Genomic DNA, 22,303 nt, shown 5'->3' with positions numbered 1-22,303 from the left:
AAACGGGGACTGCAGAAGATGGACAGGAGGAAACAAAGGCATGAGTGAAACCCAGAGAGACTAGTGCTTGCTGACCAGGTCTAGAACAACTTGAGACATCAAATAATTGTTCCTAGAAGTAGATGGTGGCCCGTCACCTGAGAACAGTACCTGATATATCCTCACAAATGTCACAATCAGTGAGCCACAGGAGCAGGATCATGCTTCCCTCTGTAGGCGGCCAGCCTCCTTTGGGGTGGCTGAAAGCTGATGGACCAGCCCCATCATCTCGTAGTATGCTCCTACAAGATTCATACGCTCTCCTTAGTGTGGAAAACGGTCCTGTTGCCAAGGTAGGGGAATCTTAAGTGAGCAATGTTCATCTCAATGGCATCAGGCTCTGACAAAGACATGACCTCCCTTCCGTGTCTGGTTGCATGGCTTCTGAGTTCGGAAACGGCTTGGATTCAAAACAGCACATGTTGAATCCTTTACATGACTGAGCCAAGATCGGATGGTGCCGTGCCTTTCATTGACCTTTGACCCCACTGGAGGAGGCTTGTGAACCCCACCCCCCTGCTGCTGCTTCTCAGAGGATCCTGACACCCAGGGGCTACTTGTTTCATCTTTGTAAGCAAATACTTGGAAAAAAAAAGTCATTTAAATAAGAAGGGCTGATTCAGCATGCTTGAGGGTAGAGACTGCCCTGCTAGGAAGTCTCATTGTAGGGACCTTATAGGGAAGTTGCTGTCATCTACCATGACAGGGGCCATGAGGCTGCTTGTTCTGAGCTCAGTGCAGTAGGGCCAGTCTGTAAGCCTCACGGCCTGGCCCACTCCTCAGAGATCTCCTTCTCAGTAGGCAGATGGCAATTGGCACAGCCCTACCGACAAAAGTCATGCCTTAAAATAGTTGGAGGCTTATTTAGACTGCGGGGTATGTGATTTTGGGTTATTGTTGTTGTGACTTTACTGGTCCTCAAATGGCATAGATAATAGAGTTATGTTACAGTGTCAAATATAAGAGCTATCCCTGAGGAGAGTCTGGGGTGCATCCAGGCCCTGAGCTGGCATTCATGGGAATGTGAGCTTTTTGCTAAAAACCCAAGCTCGGATCTTGTATTGGCCTGTCCTGCTTGTCATATCTTCATAAGGGGGCACTGGAGTGAAAACTCAGAGCCCCCGTTGGCTTCTCTTCATTTACTTCATCTTCCAAGCCTACCTGTAGCATCACATAAAACCAAAGACCTGGTCCTCTCCCGGAACAGAACACCAAGAACGGTGTCCATCACAGCTTGGAAGGCTGAGGGGCCAACCAAGTTCAAAGTACAGCAGGGTCAAGGCCATGTAGTGATTTCAGATAACATCCTCCTTCCTCTGTCATGCCTGAGCTGCAGCATCTCTGGCAACCAGCTGCATCACACTGGCAAGCTCTCTCTCTATGACCACACTCCCTCCTTGGTGTCTCTGCATGGATTTTTGCTTTTTTGAGACAGGGTCTCCTTCTCTATCCCTGGCTATCCTGGAACTCACTATATAGTCCAGGCTGGTCTCAAACTCACAGAGATCCATCTGCCTTTGTCCCTTGAATTCTGGGATTAAAGGCATGTGCCACCGAGCCTAGCATCTTCTTTTCAGAAGAGGACACCAGTCCTTGGGTTTAGGGCCATCCTAACCTGACAAGACCTCAGGCTAACTCATTACATCTTCAGGACCTTATTTCTGAATAAGGGATGTTAGAAACCCTGTTCCTGTCCGTGGGGGAATGGTCCAGCAGAAGGGATGACTTCCACCTCCTGCTTTAGGAATGGTGACGAGGATGGTGGTAAAGCTACTAAGGTGGAACAAGGGAATTCCAGGAGAATTCCGAGGGACCTTACCAGAATCCTAACTCCATGACAGCACAGGAGCCTCTTCTCCCTGAGGCCAGGCTGGGCGGGATGGCCAATAGCTGAGAGCAGCTCTTACCTGCAGACTCCCAGAAAGGGGAAGGACATCGGCAGCCATTGCCTCTCCCTCACCCCAGGTCCCCTAAGAAGCTGAGGAAAAAGGAAGAAGGGTGACTTTGGAAATGGAGGAAGTAGGCTGGGCTCCTTGAAGATAAGGTTTCCTTTTCTGCCTCAGGGAAATGCTGCCTGCATTCCCTGCATTGACCTTTGACTCCAGCCCACAGGAGGAGCCCTGACTCAGTGGGGCTCTCGCTTCCTGAAGGGGTGCATTCATGGCTTCCCCAGCATGCATGAGGGTTGGTCCTGAGGAGCCACTTTGCCTGCGTGTCCCACACCACCTTCCCAGAGCCACCTGCAGAACGGCCTGGTAGAAACTAGGGCTCAAAGCTACTCTCAACTTATCTTCAAGTCTCCTTGACTGAAACCTACTGAGACTGAGGAATGCAGTTTGGCTGGGCTGGGCTCCTCTGCCCTTATCACTCACTATAGGGGAGTTTCAAGTCTAGCCATGGAGTAGACAGGACAGGCACAGGCTAAAGCCATGAGTCATCTCCCTACCAGGTAAAACCTTAGCCAAGCAGGACTGGGCAGGGGCCATTGGAAGATATCCCAGGCTCCTGGGTCTAACTGAGAGACTCTGGAGGGATAGCCTTGCCCAGGCTGAGTATCCGGAGAGGAGTTAGAGTCCGGCTGTGAGCTGGAAATGGAAATAGGGTTGCTGGAGGTCAGTGGATGGCATCACACCCAGCCTCAGGCTCGGGGAGGGGGTGGGGGGGATGGGCGGCAGAGCAGCTTCAGCCAAAGATTGGAAAGTACCTTCTGTTCTGCTCTAGGGAGGCATTCAGAGGCATTACACACACACACACACATACACACACACACACACACAGCAGAGACAGTGAGAGACAGCATGTGCCCAGCTCTGTCTCCTAAGTGCGGGAGACTAAGTGCTTGCTTTTCTTCGGGTCACCTCGTGGACTTGGACGGAGTGTCCTAGAGGAACATTCCCCCCAGGCTTCTCCAGAGAGAAGAGAGCTCTTTATTCAGAAGCAAGTTTCTTAATGCGGATTTGGCTCCGCCCTCCCCCACCCTGCCCCACTCCACAGGATCACCACCCTGCCTTCTTCACTTCTTTAACTAAGTCTGGAAATGTGGTTGGTTTTGGTTTTGTTGTTTTGTGCTTTGTTTTGTTTAGGGCCTCTAGTCTTTTTTGTTTTCTTTTTTCTTTTTAAACATATGTTTATTCGTTTTTGTTTATGTGTGTATGGATGTGAATGCGCACCTGCACTGGTGAGTTGCAAAGGTCCGAGTGTGACTCTCAGGGATGGAGTCTCACCTTCGACTCTGTGGGTTCTGGGGCTCAAGCTGAGGTTGTCAGGTACTGTTCCCTCACAGAGCCAACTCTCCCCGCAGATCTCCCCACACTGGCTGGCCCAGGCTTTAGATAGCTCTTCTCCAGCCCTGAGCATCCTGCAGAGATGGTCACTTCTTACAGTGTATGGTTTCAGAAGTCTCATAGTCAGGGGAGACAACTCTTGCCTACCTGGCTGGGCTCTGGGGGGGCTTTACAGCAAATGCAAAAGAGGGTTTCTCCGGGTGTAGAGAGCCACTCACACAAATGAACTGAACAAGCATGGGCGCCTGAAGGAACCCCAGTTTATTAGATGTCAGTGTATTAGCGGGGACTGTGTGTGGGGATGGGTTCTTCAATCCTGGAGTCTGACACTATTGCTATATAGATGGGTGTCAAACCTGGTTTGAGTTGTAGACTCCCCAGGCAGAGTCCACTAGAGAGCTGTTTGTTGTGGGGACAGGAGTGTTGTAGGGGTTGGGGAGCAAACGATGTTCTGTTCGCTTTTCCCAGATCCTGCAGGGCTTCTGAGAGAAAGAATAAAACACAAAAACAAAAAACAAAAACAAAACAAAAAACATAGCCATGGATGTCTGATTAAAGCAAGCTGTATTTAGAAGTACACACGGGACTGGCCAGATGACTGCGCTCCCCTAAGTCTGGGTTTCAGAGAACAGAGCCTCACTGGCTTTTGAGGTCCCTTCTACAGGGGAGAGTTAGAGTTGAGATAAGCAGCTGTTAAGATAATTGGCTGTGGGCTGGAGAGATGGCTCAGCGGTTAAGAGCACTGTCTGCTCTTCCAGAGGTTCAATTCCCAGCAACCACATGGTGGCTCACAACCATGTGTAATGGGATCTGATGCCCTCTTCTGGTGTGTCTGAAGACAGGGACAATGTACTCATATACATAAAATAAATCTTTTAAAGTATATATATTTTTAAAAAAAAAGATAATTGGCTGTTAGCACCTGGACTGGAGTTGGGGGCTCAGGGCTCAAGGCTGCCTTTCCTTGTGAGATTGTAAACGGGGCCGGTGTGACACCGAAGATGTCACGGTATGACACCTCTCATGTGTTCCAGGTACCGGGCTTTCACTTTTATGCTGACCTTTCTGCTCTATGCAAGCTTCCACTTATCCCGAAAGCCTATCAGCATAGTGAAGGTAAGAGATCGTCGTTCGAACCCAGGGCTTTGTGGGAGGTGGGGGAGCAGAAGGAAGTGGGTGGGGTTGCTGCTAGAGACAAGTTAAGCTAGCATCTTAGTTGTGGGGCCTTTTTGCTACATTTTGTTCTTGCTACCCTTCTGAAGGAACTCAAATCTTTACAATGCTCCATGCTTTATTCCCTCAGAGGCACGACTCCATCAGACTACAGTTCCAGAATTCCCAAATTTAGTTAAATACTTATGTTGTCTGGGTTTCCTTTCCTGGTGGATCCCGTCTTAAATGCTTCACCAAGTGGCTCCTACTCTAGATGAGGTTTGACCCCTCTCCCCACTCTGGAGCAGCCTCTGTAGTGCAGACACTGGGTGTACCCTGGAGAGCAGGTGACGGTTAGGGAACAGGTGTCCCAATAGCCATCAAGTCTTTGTATTTACTTCAGAACAGGGAAGGAAGTGGGTGTGTTTTCTCACCCCACTTTATTTGTGGGCTGACTACAGGAGCGAATGGCTTCTGACTACTGTAGAAGAACCAAGGATGCTGTCTGGTGCCAAGATCAACCTCTTTACAGCTCTGTCCCCTGCTTGCCTTCCAACAGTCAGCAGGGACCTGGCCCAGGACTCTGGAGTTATGACCTTCCCAGTTGAGCTGGGCTAGCTGCCCCGGAAAGGCTTCTGGCACTGGAGACAGTATAAAGGATTACTGCCTCTGGGGTCCTGGGTGCCTTCTCCAGCGTTTTTCATTGTCTAAGGTGGCGCTAGTAAGGGGTAGCCAGTACTTTCCAGGGAAGCACTTGGAGACCTTCAAGTAAGAAGGCCTTTCAGAGGACAGTAGCGGGTGGTGGCATTAAAAGCCCCGGGGTATGACATGTGACAAGGGCTCTGACATCAGCACCAGTGACCAGCCCTGGAAATTGGAATGCTGTCTCTGTGACTCTTTCCTGCTTAGAGAATTCACACTTAGCTCCTGGCAGAGGCATATCACAGAAAGCAAACATCAGGCCACACCTACAGGGGGCCTCTGGGATCACTGAAGACATGGGATCAAGCATAGTTAGGGAGCCTTGCTGGGGCTTCCAGGATTGATACTAGGCCTACATGGGTCGGGGAGGGACCACGTCCAGTACCAGGTAGAGGGCAGAGTGTCACCACGGAGTCACTGCCTGTGGGACAGGTATGGTGAGTGAGGTGGGCATGGCCACTGGAGGGTCTCCGGGGCAGGACCTTGCCTTTGGACTCTGATGAACACGGGTCAAGGTCACACTCTCCTTGCCTTAGGTATGCAGAAGTGACCCTTGGGACCTCTAGGTTTTTTGAAGAGGCGCCTTAGTTTGAATCAAAGTCTCAGACCCCATGGTTGAAAGGACTTGTGTTTGTTGTCAGGAGGAAGGGAGCTCACCTTAATGTCTTTTACATTGGTCCCCTGGCTCCAGGGTCTTGTTTCTTTTTTTTTTTTTTTGGTTTTTCGAGACAGGGTTTCTCTGTATAGCCCTGGCTGTCCTGGAACTCACTTTGTAGACCAGGCTGGCCTCGAACTCAGAAATCCACCTGCCTCTGCCTCCCGAGTGCTGGGATTAAAGGCGTGCGCCACCACGCCCGGCCAGGGTCTTGTTTCTTATTTAAGTTATGTATATGAGTATGTATGTGTATGTAGCTATATCTTCAGACACACCAGAAAAGGGCATCGGATCCCATTACAGATGGTTGTGAGCCCCCATGTGGTTGCTAGGAATTGAACTCAGGACCTCTGGAAAAGCAGACAGTGCTCTTAACCACTGAGCCATCTCTCCAGCCCTCTATTATTATTATTTTTTAAAGATTTAGGGTTTTTTATGGGTATAAGTGTTTTGCCTACATGTATGCATATGCATTATATGCATGCCTGGCTTCAGGGTCAGAAGAGAGTGCCAGAGAGCCTGAACCTAGAATTATGAACAATTGTGCTGCCCAAAAGGATGCTGGGAACTGAGCCAGGGTCCTATGAAGAGCAGCCAGTGCTCAGGACTGCTGAGCCATCAGTCTAGTCCCTGGGCTCTGCTCATAACAGGGCTGCCCAGGAGTCTCCAGGGCAACTAATTGCTTGCACATGGTCAGGCTCTCTAGTGCACCCGGGTATGCAATAGCTTTACACTGAGTCCCAAAGGCTGCTTTGCCTCCTGATGCAGACAAGGCTGTCTCCACCTATGATTTAGACATCACAGAGCCCCGGGAAGTATGCAGCCTCCGCTACTGCAGCTCCCGCTATAAATGACACAAAAGATCCAGGAACGAGGATGATTCTATCAGGGACCCCATGAGTCACCATCTGCAGTCTGTATTTCCCAGAAGGTTATAAACAAAACTGGAATACATTTGCTTACTAGACCCCGACTGAGAATGGGCCGTGATTCGCCCAATGGCCATGACTCATTTGTCAACTGACAACATCAGGTCAGTCAAGGTGACACTCGCCTCAACCGCCGCTGATTGCTTTTATCTTTCTCTGATTTAAAAAAAAAAAAAAATAGTACCTTTAAAAACGTTCTGATGAGCCGGGCATGGTGGCGCACGCCTTTAATCCCAGCACTCGGGAGGCAGAGGCAGGCGGATTTCTGAGTTCGAGGCCAGCCTGTTCTACAGAGTGAGTTCCAGGACAGCCAAGGCTACACAGAGAAACCCTGTCTCGAAAAACCAAAAAAAAAAAAAAAAAAAAAAAAAAAAACGTTCTGATGAACCTGGGGCTGAGACGACAATGTTGTTCCCTCTCACGATCTCTGCCTGCAGTCAGACGTCTTTATTTGAGGCAAACGTCTTCCCTGGCTGGTAGGCAGATGGGCTCTATATCCCAATGGAGGGGAACTTTGGGGGACCTTCCTCCAGGCTGGGCCAGAGCAGAATCTGTAAATAGTTGGTTTCTCAGAAAGGACTGCATGGTCCCTGAAGAGTGAGGGGGGTGGGAGAGAGAGAGAGAGAGAGAGAGAGGAGAGGTTGGGGGAGGCTGGCTTGAGGATAATTGTTGACAGACCTCTTTGTTTTTTTGTTTTTTTTTTTCGAGGCAGGGTTTCTCTGTGTAGCCTTGGCTGTCCTTGTTCTCACTCTGTAGGCCAGGGTGGCCTCAAACTCAGAAATCCACCTGCCTCTGCCCCCCCCCCCCCGAGTGCTGGGATTAATGGCGTGCGCCACCACGCCCGGCTTTTTTGACAGCCCTCTTTGCACACAAAATTGACAATGGAAAAACAAAACAAAACAAAAACCAAAAACAACAACAACAACAACAACAACAACAACAAAACCCACACCAGGGCAAACAGAAAACAAAAGTTAAAAAGGCCAGCGCTGTCAAGGAAAGCTGTTTTCTGAAAAGTTCCAGTGCTTCCTGTGGTCATGGGAAAACCTCAGCAGAGATTTCCGCTTTAGACAAGGTCTCTCTGCGTGGCCCTAGCTGGCCGGGCTCTCACCAAGTAGAGCACGCTGACTTCAGACTCACAGAGATCTGCCTGCCTCTGCCTCTGCCTCCTGGGTGCTGGGATCAAAGGCGTGCCTGCACCGTCACACCCAGCCAAGTTTTTAATCAAATAAAAGAATCCTAAAGTTTATATGAAAAGATACTCCTTAGGAATTAATCACCAAAAGACAGGCATGATAAAGTACTCCAGTAATACCAGCACTCTGGAGGCCTGGAAAATCTCTGAGAGTTCGAGGCCAGCCTGGTCTACCTACATAGGGAGTTCCAGGGCTACACAGAGAGAGCCTATTTCAACAACAACCAAAAAAAGAAAGATTTTTTTTTTTTTTCGAGACAGGGTTTCTCTGTATAGCCCAGGCTATCCTGGAACTCACTCTGTAGACCAGGCAGGCCTCGAACTCAGAAATCTGCCTGCCTCTGCCTCCCAAGTGCTGGGATTAAAGGTGTGCGTCACCACCGCCCGGCTAAAGATAACTTTTTTTTTTTTAAAGATTTATTTATTATATGTAAGTACACTGTAGCTGTCTTCAGACACTCCAGAAGAGGGCGCCAGATCTCGTTACGGATGGTTGTGAGCCACCATGTGGTTGCTGGGATTTGAACTCTGGACCTTCGGAAGAGCAGTCGGGTGCTCTTACCCACTGAGCCATCTCACCAGCCCTAAAGATAACTTTTTAATAAAACAAAATAAAAATATAAAAAAAAGTAGTGCATCTTTAAGTACCATAATCAAAGTATCAGGCTGTTGCACGAAAGCGGGCAAAATGCTTAGAACAGAGGAGAGTACAACTGTTTTATAACTCCGAGATTGCTGCCTGGGATGGGTAACCTTGTCAGCTTGATGGCTTAGTGATGCCCAGGAGGTGAGAGAATCCTAGTAGATCTCGCAGGCGCCGACCTGTCAGTAGATTAAGCACCACTGGATTCAGAACAGACAGTCGGGACATTGTGGAAGATCCCTTTAGCCAGAGGAAATGGATCACTTGGGGGTGGGTCTTAGAAGAGCATATCCTGCCGAGGCCCCTCCCACCGCAATGCCCGGCCTTCCCACAGCTCAGAAACCTGAGGCCAAAGACAGCCCACTGTCCTAACAAACCAAGAGCCAAACTACACCCTTTTATAAGTTATTTTTCTCAGACATTTGGTCAAAGCTATCAAAACAAGCATCCATAATTAACACAGAAGCATCTTCTGTTGTTGTTTTGACAGGGTTTTACTGTGAAACCCCGCTGGCCTTGAGAACTCTGTAGCAATCCTGTCTCAGACTTCTGAGTACAGCATGTCCCACCACACCCAGCTAGTATAAATGTCTTTATTGCCGCATCGTTTATACTGGCCCAGAGGGGAAACAAAGTGCATGAACATATTCAATAGGTGAAAATTTGAGAAAATTATGGCATTTTTGAGTAAAAATTTAGGTCACCAAAGATAGGATCCACTATCTTTTTTTTTTTTTTTAACTTTTTAAGTTACATGTATGTATGCATGTATGTATGTGTGGGGAGGGTGCATTGGGAAGTCAAATGATGTTCCGTGGGAGTTGGGTCTTTCCTTGTACCTGCCCTGGGGATTGAACTCAGGTCCTCAGGCTTGGCAGCAAGCACCCGTGCCAGCTGAGCCATTTCACTAGCCCTGACACTCTTTTGACTGATTGGGTCTTCTGTGTATGTGAGAAAGAGTATGTATGCACATGTGTGTGCATGCATGCTTATGTGTATGCAGGTATGCATATATGTACATGCATGTAGAAGCCAGACATCAACTTTAGGAATCATTCTTTGGCCAGATTCCATCTTGTTTGTTTGTATGGTTGTTTGTTTTGTTTTGGAGTCACTGGCCTAGAGCCTGCCAAGTAGGCTAACCTGGCTAGCCAGCTATGCTTAGAGATCTGTCTGTCTCCACATTCCCAGGGATAGGTGGAGGAAATGGATGCTCCCCCCTGCACCCCCCAGGATGGGTTCCAGAGATCTAACTGAGGTCTTCTTTTTTTTTTTTTTTTTTGGTTTTTCAAGACAGGGTTTCTCTGTATAGCTCTGGCTGTCCTGGAACTCACTTTGTAGACCAGGTTGGCCTCGAACTCAGAAATCCGCCTGCCTCTGCCTCCCGAGTGCTGGGATTAAAGGCGTGCGCCACCACGCCCGGCTTCTAACTGAGGTCTTCATGCTTGCAAGGCAAACACTTTTTAACTCCTTGATCAGTTTTTATTAACCAACTGCTATAGCAGGCTGATAGATTTTCGGTGTAGCTTCGCTGAAAGATAATCCTGTTAATTTTTTTGCGAAAGATACTGCTTTGATGTCGTAAGCTATGGTTCTTATTGGGACACGCCCCTCCCCCAAATGTTTCCTTGGCAATCAGTCTGTGGGAGCCTAGTATGTCTCACTGCAGTCCAACGTGAGAGTTTGGTCTGCAAATGCCAGGTTTTCAGAACAAACATCATTGAAATGTTAAAACAGAGCAATGTTATTGAAAACTAATGTGCTTAGTTAAATATCCTCAGAGCTCTTTATGTCTTGGAGGCAGCCTCCCGGCAGGGCTACAGAAAAGGCAAAGATGACATTCTGACATGAAAGGCTGGGGAGGGGAGTGGAAACGTGATGTCCATTGAGACCAGAGGTTAATTGTGGAAGCCTTGCCCAGGCAGAGTGGTGTCAACCTCTAGGAGCTGGCCAGGTTGGAGGGTAAGGACCTGGGTGGTGCCCTCTGTGTGAACTCCATCCTTCAGCCACCCTATGACTTCATTCTTTGTCATGTTGGCTTCAGAGCTGATGACCAGGGAGTGTGACTGAGGTCAATCAGTTATAAGCAGACACGGTAGTCCACAGTCCCAGCCTACGCCTGTCTGTAACCAAGAGCCCGTGACCCTAACTAACAAAAGCGTTCGATGCTGCTCACCATGGCAGGACCTGGAAACCTTTCCTGAGACGTATGGAAGATTTGGGATCATCTCTAAGTTGTTCTAATTTTCATGGGTGATATACCCCAGACAGGTTAAGCCACAGGAGATGGATGGTCCAGGGATTCTATCCCGAGCACAGCCTATAGAATTCATATCCCTCACTTCTGTGCAAGGCTAGCATTAGAAACTTGCCTCGTCTGGCAGATGAGTCCCTCCTGGCCTGTGTCTGTTCTAGGTGAGCAGCAAGACAGAAGCCTCTTTGGGTGTGGTGGCCTTGAGGAAGAACAGTGTAGGGAAGGCAGGAACTCTCACCTACTAAGGTAGCCAGAAAGCTAAGGTCTCACAGGTAGAAATGGGATGGACACACACACACACACACACACACACACACACACAGCCACAATTTAGTGGCCCTGGCAGGGGTAGCGGCCTGAGTGGGGGAAGGGCCAAGTGACTGTGTTCTATTTAACATGACAAAGAAGCCAGAGCCCCTATAGCACATGGATACTGCCAGTGGAAGCTTGTGGGGGGCAATCACTTCAGGGTATAAGGTGTTGAGTTTTGGGCTGACATTTAAGTCAGAACAGCTCAGGAATGTGCACAAAGCCAATGAAGTAGAGAAGCTCCATTCATACACTGGGGCTCAGTGACTTGTGTCCAGAAATCTGGTGTCCAGCCAGGATGACCTAGGCAGCCTTTCAGATGACAAGACTATTCTGTCATCTGAAAGATGACAGATGATAGCTATTCTGTCCCGGCAGAAGTAAACAAGCCTACTGCCTGCTTGGTGGCTCCCTGCCCCATGCTATAAAGCAGGATCCGCTTGCTTGCGCTCTCTCTCTCTTTCTTTCTTCCTTTTTTTTTTTTTTGAGACAGAGTTTCTCTGTGTAGCCCTGGCTGTCCTGGAACTCACTCTGTAGACCAGGCTAGCCTCGAACTCAGAAATCCACCTGCCTCCCAAGTGCTGGGATTAAAGGCGTGCGCCACCACTGCCTGGCAGGATCTGCTTTCTGCACCAGCTCCAGGCCCATGACTCAGGATCCAGCTCCTGGACATTGGAAGAATTTCTTGTCTCCAGAGGAGCATCTCCCTGACCAGAAGTTCCCCCTTGTCGACTTTCACCCATACCTGATGGGTTGCTCCATCTGAGCTTCATGTGACCCATGGCCTTTATTAAATCTAGCGGTAGGGGACACAGATGTGACAGAGTGCGTTCCTGCTCCTCAGTTTTCCCAGGAGATAGTCCTGGCCACCCCACCCCCCTCCCCCGGAATTATGGCTTCCTTCTTCAGGTGGCTCCATCCTACACACCGTGTAGAAAGCCTGGTATTCAGCATCGCAGTCTCTGTTCTATAAGCGAGCAGCAGCCTCTGTGCAGATGGGAGATCGAGGCAGGACACTTGTGACTTGTCAGTCTTCATGCTCCTCATGCCATGCCATTCCCTCTCTGTCTCCACCACCAGTCAGGTGCCTCTGTCCTATTACAGCTTGCTGGTCCTGGTAAGGGAGGCTGGTGGCCATCTGCCTTGCTGGTGTGTGTGTAGACAGATAGATGGATGGATAGATAGATAGATAGATAGATAGATAGATAGATAGATAGATAGATAGATAGGCACATACATGCATACATACATACATACATAAATAGATACATAGATAGACAGATGGATAGGTACATAGATGTGTGTGTATGTATATATATATTTTTCTTAAATTGGAGAATTATCTGTACACAGAAAGGTGCATTAGTCTTAAGCGTCTGTTTGACAGGTCTTTGCCTATACACCTGGGTACCCAGGATCTAGATTAAGGTTTTTCCAGCCCCTTGTGCCAGCTCCTATCATCACCCTTCTAAGTAGCAAAACGATTTAACTTACCACTGGGATGTCTTGTCTGTGTTTGAACTGGTGGAAATGAAATTGCACGGCCTGAGTTCTTTTGGCTCTTCTTTTTTGAGACTCTCATTTTTCCATTCCTCTGTAGAATTCCTCTGTCTAAATCTAGCAGTTAACCCTGTTCCTCCCCTCAGGGGCAGCCTGTCAGGGATGAATGGCTGTAGGTCCTCAGCTTGGCACTCCCTTGCCTGACACTACCTCCATGTTAGGCCTTGAGAGGCTGCTGCTGCTAGGGTTGGCTGCTGTGTGGGGATGAATTGGAGTTATTACAAAATGCTGCCAGAGCCTCCTGTCGACATCAGGAACTCCTGTGGATGTCAGACGCCTACGAGGGGCCTCTTTCTGCTCAAAGAGCCATTGCTCGGTGAGGAGGGGAGACCACTCAGGCTGTCCCGGATGAGACATCCCAAGTAAGCACTTTTTCTGTCCTCTCCCTCCCCTTCTCTGTCTGCCATAGGGCGAGCTTCACAAGCAGTGTACTGCAGGAGATGGGCCTGAGTCTCCATTCAGTGACCCGAGCAGCAGCACCAGGCATGGCCCCACCCACTGGCTCCTGAACAATGAGACCGACTGTGGCTGGGCCCCCTTCGGTGAGTTTGGGTCAAACCCCCTGTCGCCCAGGGATTTTGGCAGCTCCCCACTGGAGTTTCTACAGCCTGGCTAGTCTCAGGACAGGGATGCCATCCTGGCCGTGAGTGCCTTTCAGTGACGACTGGCCCCTAGCAAACACCACTCTGCAACCATACCTACATGCTAAAGGGCCACCGGCTAAGTGAAGTATGTCTGTGCTGGGGAAGTCTCTAGAAGACAGCCTGCGGTGTGTGCTGTCACACAGAAAGTCAAACCCACCCCAACCAGTGTGGCTTGCCTCCAATCTGAAGGTCACATTCAAGGACAACTTGAAAAAAAAATAGGTGACTTTATTTTCTTTCACAGGAAGTTGGCCAGTAGCCAGAATTCGGATGTTTTTGTTTTTTGTTTTTTTGTTTTTAGTTAGAGCACCTCCCTTTTTTAAAAGGAATTTACAGAATAAAATTTTGTATTATTTTTTAGCCCAGCTCTACAACATACCAAATAATTCTGAGCCTTTCTGTTGGTTCTCAAACCCACGCAGATAAGAACAATTACCAGCAGCTGCTTGGAGCCCTGGACTACGCCTTCCTGTGCGCCTATGCCATCGGAATGTACCTGAGGTAGGGACACCCACACTCAGACCCTTCCCAGTCGTGTGGGCCCTTGAGTACAGAAAGGATCTTTTCTGTCATAGGATAGACCTAGGAGATACTAGATGTTCCTGGGCACAGGGGGCAAATGAGTGGCTGATTAAAACCTTGTTGATGTTATCAGACCCATCGTGTTCTTAAAATAACATCATGGAAGGCTTAGAGAGATCACTCAGGGGTAGGGTGAATGCTTAGCATACACAGCATCTAAGAGACCCCGGGTTCAAGTCCCAGTACTGGGTAAATAATAAGGAAAAGCACTGTAGAGATACCAACCTTCCTCCCAAGAGACTTGGTTTAGACACTGATCTTTGGAGCCTCGAAGTCTCAGAGTATCCTTGTAAGTGTTTAACTGTTTCTCTCAGAGCCTCCCAATATGTGGAATCAAGACCCAGGGCCCTTCCCAGCCCAGGGGCCCTATGGTGGTGACATATTGGCAAGTGGCTCCTGCCAGTGGTGGATATAGCCCTCTTTATCAGATACAGAGACCACACGGAGCTCAGAGCTTGTGTGGATGAGAGAGTAGGGTAGGAGAGGATGCTCAAGTGCTAGTGTATGAGGTAGACTGGATGCACAAGACTACAGTGTATGAGGCCAAAGAGAAATAAGGTGCAGAGCCTGGTCTCCACCTTCCTGCCAGCCAAGATTCCCAGCCTAAGAAACCTAGCTTAGTGAACAAAGCTGGCTTCTTGTCTCGTCTTTATGGGCAAAGATAGTTTCTCTGGCAGCTCACCATCAAGTTTATCGAGATGGTATTCTGTTGGGCATGAAGTCCATAGAAAAGTCTCCAAAGGGAGGTGAGGACACCTGCATTACCAATGATGGGGCTGGTGCTGTGGCAAGAAGGCAGGGCAGCCCTCAGACCGTTGTGAGGTTACCACCGAGGTCTTGACAGTAGGTATCATGTGACTCTGCAGACCCAATGCACACATGGGAGGTGGGCACACCCAGGTCTTGCCTGGCAGGATCAGCAGGTGTGGCGTGGGTGTGAGTCCTATGTGAATCAGATAGGGTGAAGGGTGGTGTCCATTCTATCAGAATTGTTTCTTAAATCTCACAAGCAGGGGAGATGAGGGCTGGCAACATGTGACTGTAGTAGGGGACACCTCCCAGTAGTAGCCAATGGCTCTTGGAAGCCAGTATGACCTGTCTCCTGATCTCTGAAGTGAGCACAGACGAGTGGATACACCTTAACTCTGGACTGGTCTCTAGTCTTTGCGGTCAGGTTATGCTCAGCTGAACACATTAGCCGAGCGTGTTGTCATTGGATGACACTCATGTAATAGTGTTCACGGGTCATTTGCATGGCTCTAGGTAAATCCTTCCTGTTTGGTGGGCGCAGAAGGGAAAGTTTGTTGGCAAGCAGGCTCTGGAGATGGTTCAGGAACAGTGTTACTTGCCCAGGGTGCCGTGGGCAGTGTGCACCTGCGTGCATAGATCCACGGAGGCCAGCAGAGGGCATCCAGTCCCCTGGAGCTGGAGTTACAGGCAGGCAGTTGTGAGCCTCCTGACAGTGGGTCCTGGGAACCAAATCTCAACCTCCAGAAGAACACAAGCGCTCTTAACCAATGAGCCATCTCTGTCTCTCCAGCCCCCATGGAGTTTGGAAAGAGAGCGCAAAGGGCTCTGGTACCCGCTGAGATCGGTGTGTCTCCGTGGTGATGTGTAAAGCAGTAGCCTGTGCTGCGGTGGTGGTGATGGATAGCATCCTGTTTCCTATTTGCTCGTTATGAAGCTGGGGCCTGGTCAGGCTTCTCAACCCCGCTACAGTTTGACCACGAACCTAACATGTCTGTAGCTCACTGAGCCTCACTGCGGTTGTAGGGCTCAGGCTCCGCCCCTTTTTCAGCCTAGCAGCCTTGGTTCCTTGGTGGTCCGCAGGCAGGGGAGTGGTGTTGTCTTTGCTGATCCACCAACCGGTGCTTTCCCGCAGGTTTCTTGGTTACTGCCCAGGATAGGTGGCTTGGTCGGTTCACAGTCGTCCCTTTTCCAAGTCATCATTTGCAGCTTCTTGCTGACATTTTTAAACAGCTCTGTATACTGACTCTGTGTTGTTGTCGGTATAAAAGGAGACTTAACAAGCAGGGCAAGAAGTCCTGCTTTGATAGGCAGTATTGATGTGAATCTCGGTGTGAACTGTATTGTGTGTGTGCTTTTTTAAAAAATATATTTATTTAATTACTTAATGTATGTGAGTACACTGTCGCTGTCTTCAGACACACTAGAAGGGGACATTGGACCCCATTACAGATGGTTGTGAGCCACCATGTGGTTGCTGGGAATTGAACTCAGGACCTCTGGAAGAACAGTCAGTGTTCTTGGGGTTTTTTGTTTGTTTGTTTGTTTTGTTTTTTGTTCTTTGTTTGTTTGTTTGGTTGGTTGGTTTTTTTGAGACAGGGTTTCTCTGTATAGCCTTGGCTATCCTGGAACTCACTCTGTAGACCAGGCTGGCCTCGAACTCAGAAATCCGCCTGCCTCTGCCTCCCAAGTGCTGGGATTAAAGGTGTGCGCCACCACTGCCCGGTCACAGTCAGTGTTCTTAATCGCTGAGCCATCTCTCCAGCCCACTTTTTTTTTTTTTTTTTTAAATAGGAAACAAATGAGGTTTTTGTTTTTAATGAGAAATGAAGCTAAGGAGTCCTATGGTGGTATGTGAGCCCCACAGGTGACATTCTTTCCTGTCTGGTCTCCAATAGTGGGGCTCCGTGGTCTGGAAACACAGACAAAAGATGACAGGGGACATCCGGGAGACGTGGCTAGAGCTTTTAGTGGTGTGCTGTGCTGTTTCCTCATGCCTCCCTCTTTCCTTGTTACCTCAGTGGAATAATAGGGGAACGCCTGCCGATTAGGTATTACCTGACTTTCGGGATGCTGGCCAGCGGCGCCTTCACAGCCCTGTTCGGCTTGGGCTATTTCTACAACATCCACAGCCTGGGATTCTACGTGGTGACCCAGGTAAGGGTCTGATCCAGGATGGCAAGTTCAGGTCCCAAAGCCCACCTCTGCTAAGAAATGGACGGCAGAGGCTAGTGAGGGACAGAAGAGCATCCCACCTCCCTTGTATGCAAGCACCTGGACGCTTACTTCCTGTTTTAGGAGCTGTCAGCCTGGCAGGTCAATGAGTGTGAAGTGATCACACCAAAGCGGCCATGGGGGTGGCCGGAGGACAAGGAAGGGTTGGCTTGGAGCCATTGCTGGTAGAGTAGAGGTATGAAGCCTTCACTACAAGGCCAGGGAGAAAGGAGGGGTCCTGAAGGTGTAGGGGTGGGGCCAGAAGCCCAGCCCTGCCCTCCTTGAGGGCCCAACCTTTGTGGCACCTCTTGGCTTCTGCCCTCTCCAGCAATCCTGTGGGTAAATATTGACTCATAAGAGAAATAGGGCTGGCTACCTGCTCCGTAGGGCCGAGGGTGGGGAGGTGTGATAGGAAACCAAAGCGACCCTTGTTTGATTTTGGTCTTCACGACCGTGCTACCGAGCTTGCTAAAGTTCAGCCACTTTATTGCTGGCAAGAAGTCAGTTACCCCCGGTTGCCAATGTCCTCGGCCACTCAAGTCCCTTGTATTTGTGGCATAGGGCTCACATACATCCAGGGTGCACCTTCCTGTAGCTGTTCAGTGGCCTCTAGATTGTTTATAGTATCTAGCGCAGTGTGAACGCTGTGTCTCCAGTTGTTACGCTGTTGAGACCATTGACAATCCGGTATGAGTGCCTTGTAAGCCTGATGTTGCATTAGGTCCTTCTGCTTTGACTCCCCGGATGTAGAAGCCTCAGACTGTAATGGCACACAGGTAGAAGGGAAAGAAAGCAGATGCCCAGAGTCCCAACATGTTCCTGCAGTAAAGACTGAGCTGCTGATATGGAAATAGGTGGGCACAATTCCCTGTGCGTATTTCCTGGAAGACGCACTTCTCTAGTGAGATAGCAGGGCACTGGGCTGGGTTTTTGCTATGACCTCAGTTCTAATGACACCAAAGTGAGCCTCCTGGTACTGGTCCCTCTGTTAAATGCAGGCCCCACACTTGCTCCCCAACACCTTGGAGAGGGCAAGTATGCAAGCCAGGGCTGGGTCAAGGCTGCGTTGGCTTCTGAGGAGGAATTTTCTTCATGGGCAGTCAGGGGAGCACTGCCATGGGCAGTCAGGGGAGCACGGGCTATTTCCAGGCTGAATTTGTAGCAGTTTATAAAGCAGTCTATAAAGGGAAGAGCTCTTGTCTTTACAGAATGTTTAGCTTCTAAGGAGTCTGGAATGTTTGTGCCCAGCCTGTCAGCAGAACGTTCCTTAGTGTGGGTCCTGGCGGGGCTGGCTTTATTTTAAAAATTTTTTTAGATAAAGTCTCATATGTAGCCTAGGCTGGCCTCAAACTCACAGCATTCTTTCTGAGTACTGGGATTATAGATATGAACCACCATGTAAGGCTTGAGTTGGCTTTTTTACTTGTGTGTGTGTGTGTGTGATTTCATTTTTTGAGGCGGGATCTTCTTGTATTACCCAGGCAGATGTCAAACTCCCCTCCACAACAGCCCTCCTGCCTCACCTCCCCAGCAGCTAAGATGACAGCCATGTACTACTATGCCTGGTTTATATCAATACTCTATAATATATCCATGTTTCTATATATGTTATGTACATGAACTACACATATATTTTACATTTCATAGCTCAAGCTATCTGTAAATATAAACCTCACATCCCACCACTGGTGGTGAGATAAAGAGAGAGCCCCAGCACAGGGAGGATGGGGCAGGGCTAGCCTCTCCCCTTGGTGAGCCTCCTTTTCTCCCTGCAGATCATTAATGGACTGGTGCAGACCACAGGCTGGCCCAGCGTTGTCACCTGCCTCAGCAACTGGTTTGGAAAAGGAAGGTGAGGAAACTATGGCGCATTTCCAACAGTTGTCCCCTCCCCCCTCCCCCCCCTTCCGCCAGATTCAGAGGGAAACTAGACCACATTATATTCAAGTTTTCTTTCAGCCTATTTCAGGAACTTTAATGAGGCTCTTCTTGGGAACAATGTACTAAAATCTCTAAGATGGAAGCTCTATAGCTACCATGGGTCTACAGCCTCTGTCCCTACAGAAGCCAGCCCTTCCCCATGTCCACTTAGGCAAGTAATGTGACCCCCAGACTCCACACCTGAGAGCTGTGTGGTCTCAGATTCCCTCAGAATCTTGTGGGATATAGAGTCTGGAGTTCGAGACGTTCTGGCAGAGGTCACCCACCCGGTCCATAATTAGCAGGCCTGAGCCAGCCCTGGTGATCTGACCACAATAGGGCAGCCATTTGTAGTCCCTGCCTAGCTTAGCTGGGGTTAAGTAACCATAGAGACGCCACCCGAGAGGGAGAGGCTAAAATGGGAGATGGACTCAGAAGCTCTATTTAGAAAGCTCATTTTAGTCATTTGGCACGGGTGCCGGTGTGAGCTTCTGTCACCGAGATAGTCAGCTGACTACCATGTTTGTGGAGGCACAAATTGAAATCCTCTGCCTTCCAAGAATTGTAGGAAAAGCCCTTGTGCCTCTTTGCATCAGAGACTCGAGGATCTCTGAGCAGCGGTGAACTGTGTACTGATGCAGCCTGAGGCGCGGTTCTCCACGGAGCATCCACAGTCTCGCTCCCTGGAGTCACACTGGTTTCTCAGGGTCACGGGTTCCTCTATGCCCCCCCCCCCCCAATCTCACCTCCGCTGTCGCTGTTGTGCCACCTCGCTCACTCTTGCCCTAAAAGCTGATCTCATGGTTTGTTTGGTTTGGTTTGGTTTTTTTCTTTTTCTTTCTTTTTTTCTGGCCCTACCGCACCCTCACTGTCCCATCATGCTGTGTTGTAGGCGTGGCCTGATCATGGGGATTTGGAACTCCCACACCTCCGTGGGCAACATTCTGGGGTCCTTGATTGCCGGCTACTGGGTGTCTACGTGCTGGGGCCTGTCATTTATCGTGCCTGGGGCCATCGTGGCAGCCATGGGGATAGTGTGCTTTCTCTTTCTCATCGAACGTAAGTAGACCTGGCCCTAGACAAGGCCGCCTGGGCTTTAGTCTTCATGGCGAGTTGGTTAATGTGGATTCAGTGTGGTAGGTCCGAGCCCGTATTCACCCTGGCTCTCCCCTAGCCAGGCCCTGTACAGAGTTCCACAGCAGCCCATTCTGTCTTGGTCTTGCTCAGTTTTCTGCTCTTTCCCGGTTTCCTATCGAAGTTCTTTCCCCTCCTCTTCCTGTCCTCATCCTTCTCTGAGCACCGAGCACCTGCATCATCAGAGACTCTCAGATCCTCCTCTTACATCCACCTGAGGGCACAGCCCAACCCTTCATGCTTGCACCTGCTCACCCTCCCCCCACCTCCACACGACACGTGGACTTTGCCAGCTTGTGTGCTTCGCAGTGAGCCATTGTTTGGGACAATGTCATAAAACCAAGGAGTGGTTTAAAACCACATATCTTATTGGGCAAAGTGTCCGTGTCAGCAAAATGAAGTCCATGTTCTATTCTGGCTAATCCCACTTCCAATTTTGAAAATAATTTTTAAAGCAAAGGACCTGCAAGTGAAAGGTTTGAACAGCCATGCTGAGTGAGGAGCCAGGCCATTAAGACCCGTCATCCTGGGGGCTGGAGAGATGGCTCAGTGGTTAAGAGCATTGCCTGCTCTTCCAGAGGTCCTGAGTTCAATTCCCAGCAACCACATGGTGGCTCACAACCATCTGTAATAAGATCTGATGCCCTCTTCTGGTGTGTCTGAAGACAGTGACAGTGTACTCACATACATGAATAAATAAATCTTAAAGAGAAAGAAAGAAGTTTTGTTTTTGTTTTTGTTTTTCGAGACAGGGTTTCTCTGTGTAGCCCTGGCTGTCCTGGCACTCACTTTGTAGACCAGGCTGGCCTCGAACTCAGAAATCCGCCTGCCTCTGCCTCCCGAGTGCTGGGATTAAAGGCGTGCGCCACCACGCCTGGCTCAGAAGTTTTGTTTTTTATTTTTAAAAATAAAAATAAATTTATTTATTTATTTGTTTGAAGCAAGATGAAAGCACAGGGCTCTGGTATATCCGAGTAGCCCCGGCCTCCACCTTTATCTCCCTTTACTCTGTACACGCTGACCTTGCCTCAAACCCTCAGCTTCCACACTGTCCAGCGCTGCCGCACCCAAGAAAAGAACGTGTTTTAGTGAGCTTAGTCCCTCGCTGCCTTTTTTTGCCCACTGCTCAAGCCAACCTGTTAGTTTTTCAATGACCTCCATCTTGCCTAGCTAGGGGGATGCAGCTCTCTCTCAACCAGCTCTCTGGGTAGTGAGAATAAAAATGGACATTCAGATCTAGACCTAGGGAGTCTTTGAGCGATGTGGGCCACCGCTTAACCCCACTTCACAGTGTCCTCCGGAGGCCCAGGAAATGGCATGCCAGCTGGCAGGCAAGGGCACCGTGGGACAGGTAGGGCCTTGTGGCTTCTGTACTCAGGCAATCGGTTAACTAACTGGTATGTCACTGGAGTTCTCAGAAAGGCCATTGTACCAGCTGTCTTCCCCGGCCTTGTCCCTTTCCCTTCCCCCAGGTATTGATCTGATATCACACACCTGGAGAGCTACAGTGTGCCCTCACTAGGGCTCCAGGCCCTGTGTCCACCCTGTCCCACCTCTAGAGTCCCCAGGGAATGTGTTCTTTAACTGATGGAGGAGCCGGTTCTGGGTAAGGAGGAGGGGGAAAGAATGGAGGTGTGGCGGTAGCTGGAAGGGTAGATGATGTCATCCTGCCCAGAGTGCTACCCCACTCAGAGCAGAATTATCCAGAACAGAGGATTTCTGTTCTCACCTTTTCAGTACCGGACCGGTGCCTCCCTCTTATGAGCCCAAACCCCAGCTCTTTGTGCTGTTCTTCCTCATCCGTCCTAGAGCAGACAGTTTCCGCTCCTTAGGCCCACACAGCCTTCCAACCAGCTGACTTAGGCCTAGAAGCCACAGACCTGGTGGTGCTCATTTCTCTGGGAAGTTTTGCCAGAGCCGCCATGGTCAGGACCATTCCTCTGAGCTGGCCTGTATCTTCCCCCCTACCCAGGTCCTTCTTGGCTCTGTTTAGGAACATGATTGCTGGTAGTGGTGGGGTATCCTAGTGCCAAGGCAGAGAGATAAAACTGGAACCCAAGCCTGGTCTCAGAATTGATCTCTGTCCTGGGCTTATGCCTCCTTCCCAATTCCTGGGTTTTCTTATTAGATCTATAAGCCTTTGGTGGCCGCTGCCAAGCGTGGGGGAAGACCATCTATTTAAAGCTCTCTGTTCCGTTCACTTCCGTGTCCTCTTCCTCCTCTGTTCCACACTTTGCTCTCCTAGTGTGGGGATGCCCCCGAACCCCATTCGCATCAGCTGCTTTGCCTCAGCAGCCACTTCCCACCCCTGTTCCTGCTTCTGCCTCTCTTGGGCTCTTC

At 49.5% G+C, this 22,303-nt stretch overlaps 1 protein-coding gene across 4 annotated transcripts in view; it reads left to right on the top strand.

Moving 5' to 3' along the window:
• Slc37a1 (solute carrier family 37 member 1) overlaps positions 1 to 22,303 on the top strand; it is a 72,891-nt gene that overhangs the window by 24,981 nt on the left and 25,607 nt on the right. For 3 of the 4 annotated variants that reach the window (XM_029471574.2, XM_085833365.1, XM_021149515.3), the window contains exons 3-8: positions 4,358 to 4,439; positions 13,132 to 13,264; positions 13,789 to 13,867; positions 16,717 to 16,852; positions 18,685 to 18,761; positions 19,722 to 19,888. In XM_029471574.2, coding sequence (XP_029327434.1) covers positions 4,358 to 4,439; positions 13,132 to 13,264; positions 13,789 to 13,867; positions 16,717 to 16,852; positions 18,685 to 18,761; positions 19,722 to 19,888 — 674 coding nt within the window. The remainder of the gene's footprint in view (positions 1 to 4,357; positions 4,440 to 13,131; positions 13,265 to 13,788; positions 13,868 to 16,716; positions 16,853 to 18,684; positions 18,762 to 19,721; positions 19,889 to 22,303) is intronic. The other variant, XM_085833366.1, reaches the window with a different exon arrangement.

The sequence above is a fragment of the Mus caroli genome, unplaced genomic scaffold (assembly GCF_978045245.1).
Source record: "Mus caroli unplaced genomic scaffold, Mus_caroli_1 scaffold_18, whole genome shotgun sequence".
NCBI lineage: Eukaryota > Metazoa > Chordata > Mammalia > Rodentia > Muridae > Mus > Mus caroli.
This window is presented reverse-complemented; position numbering and strand designations above follow the sequence as displayed.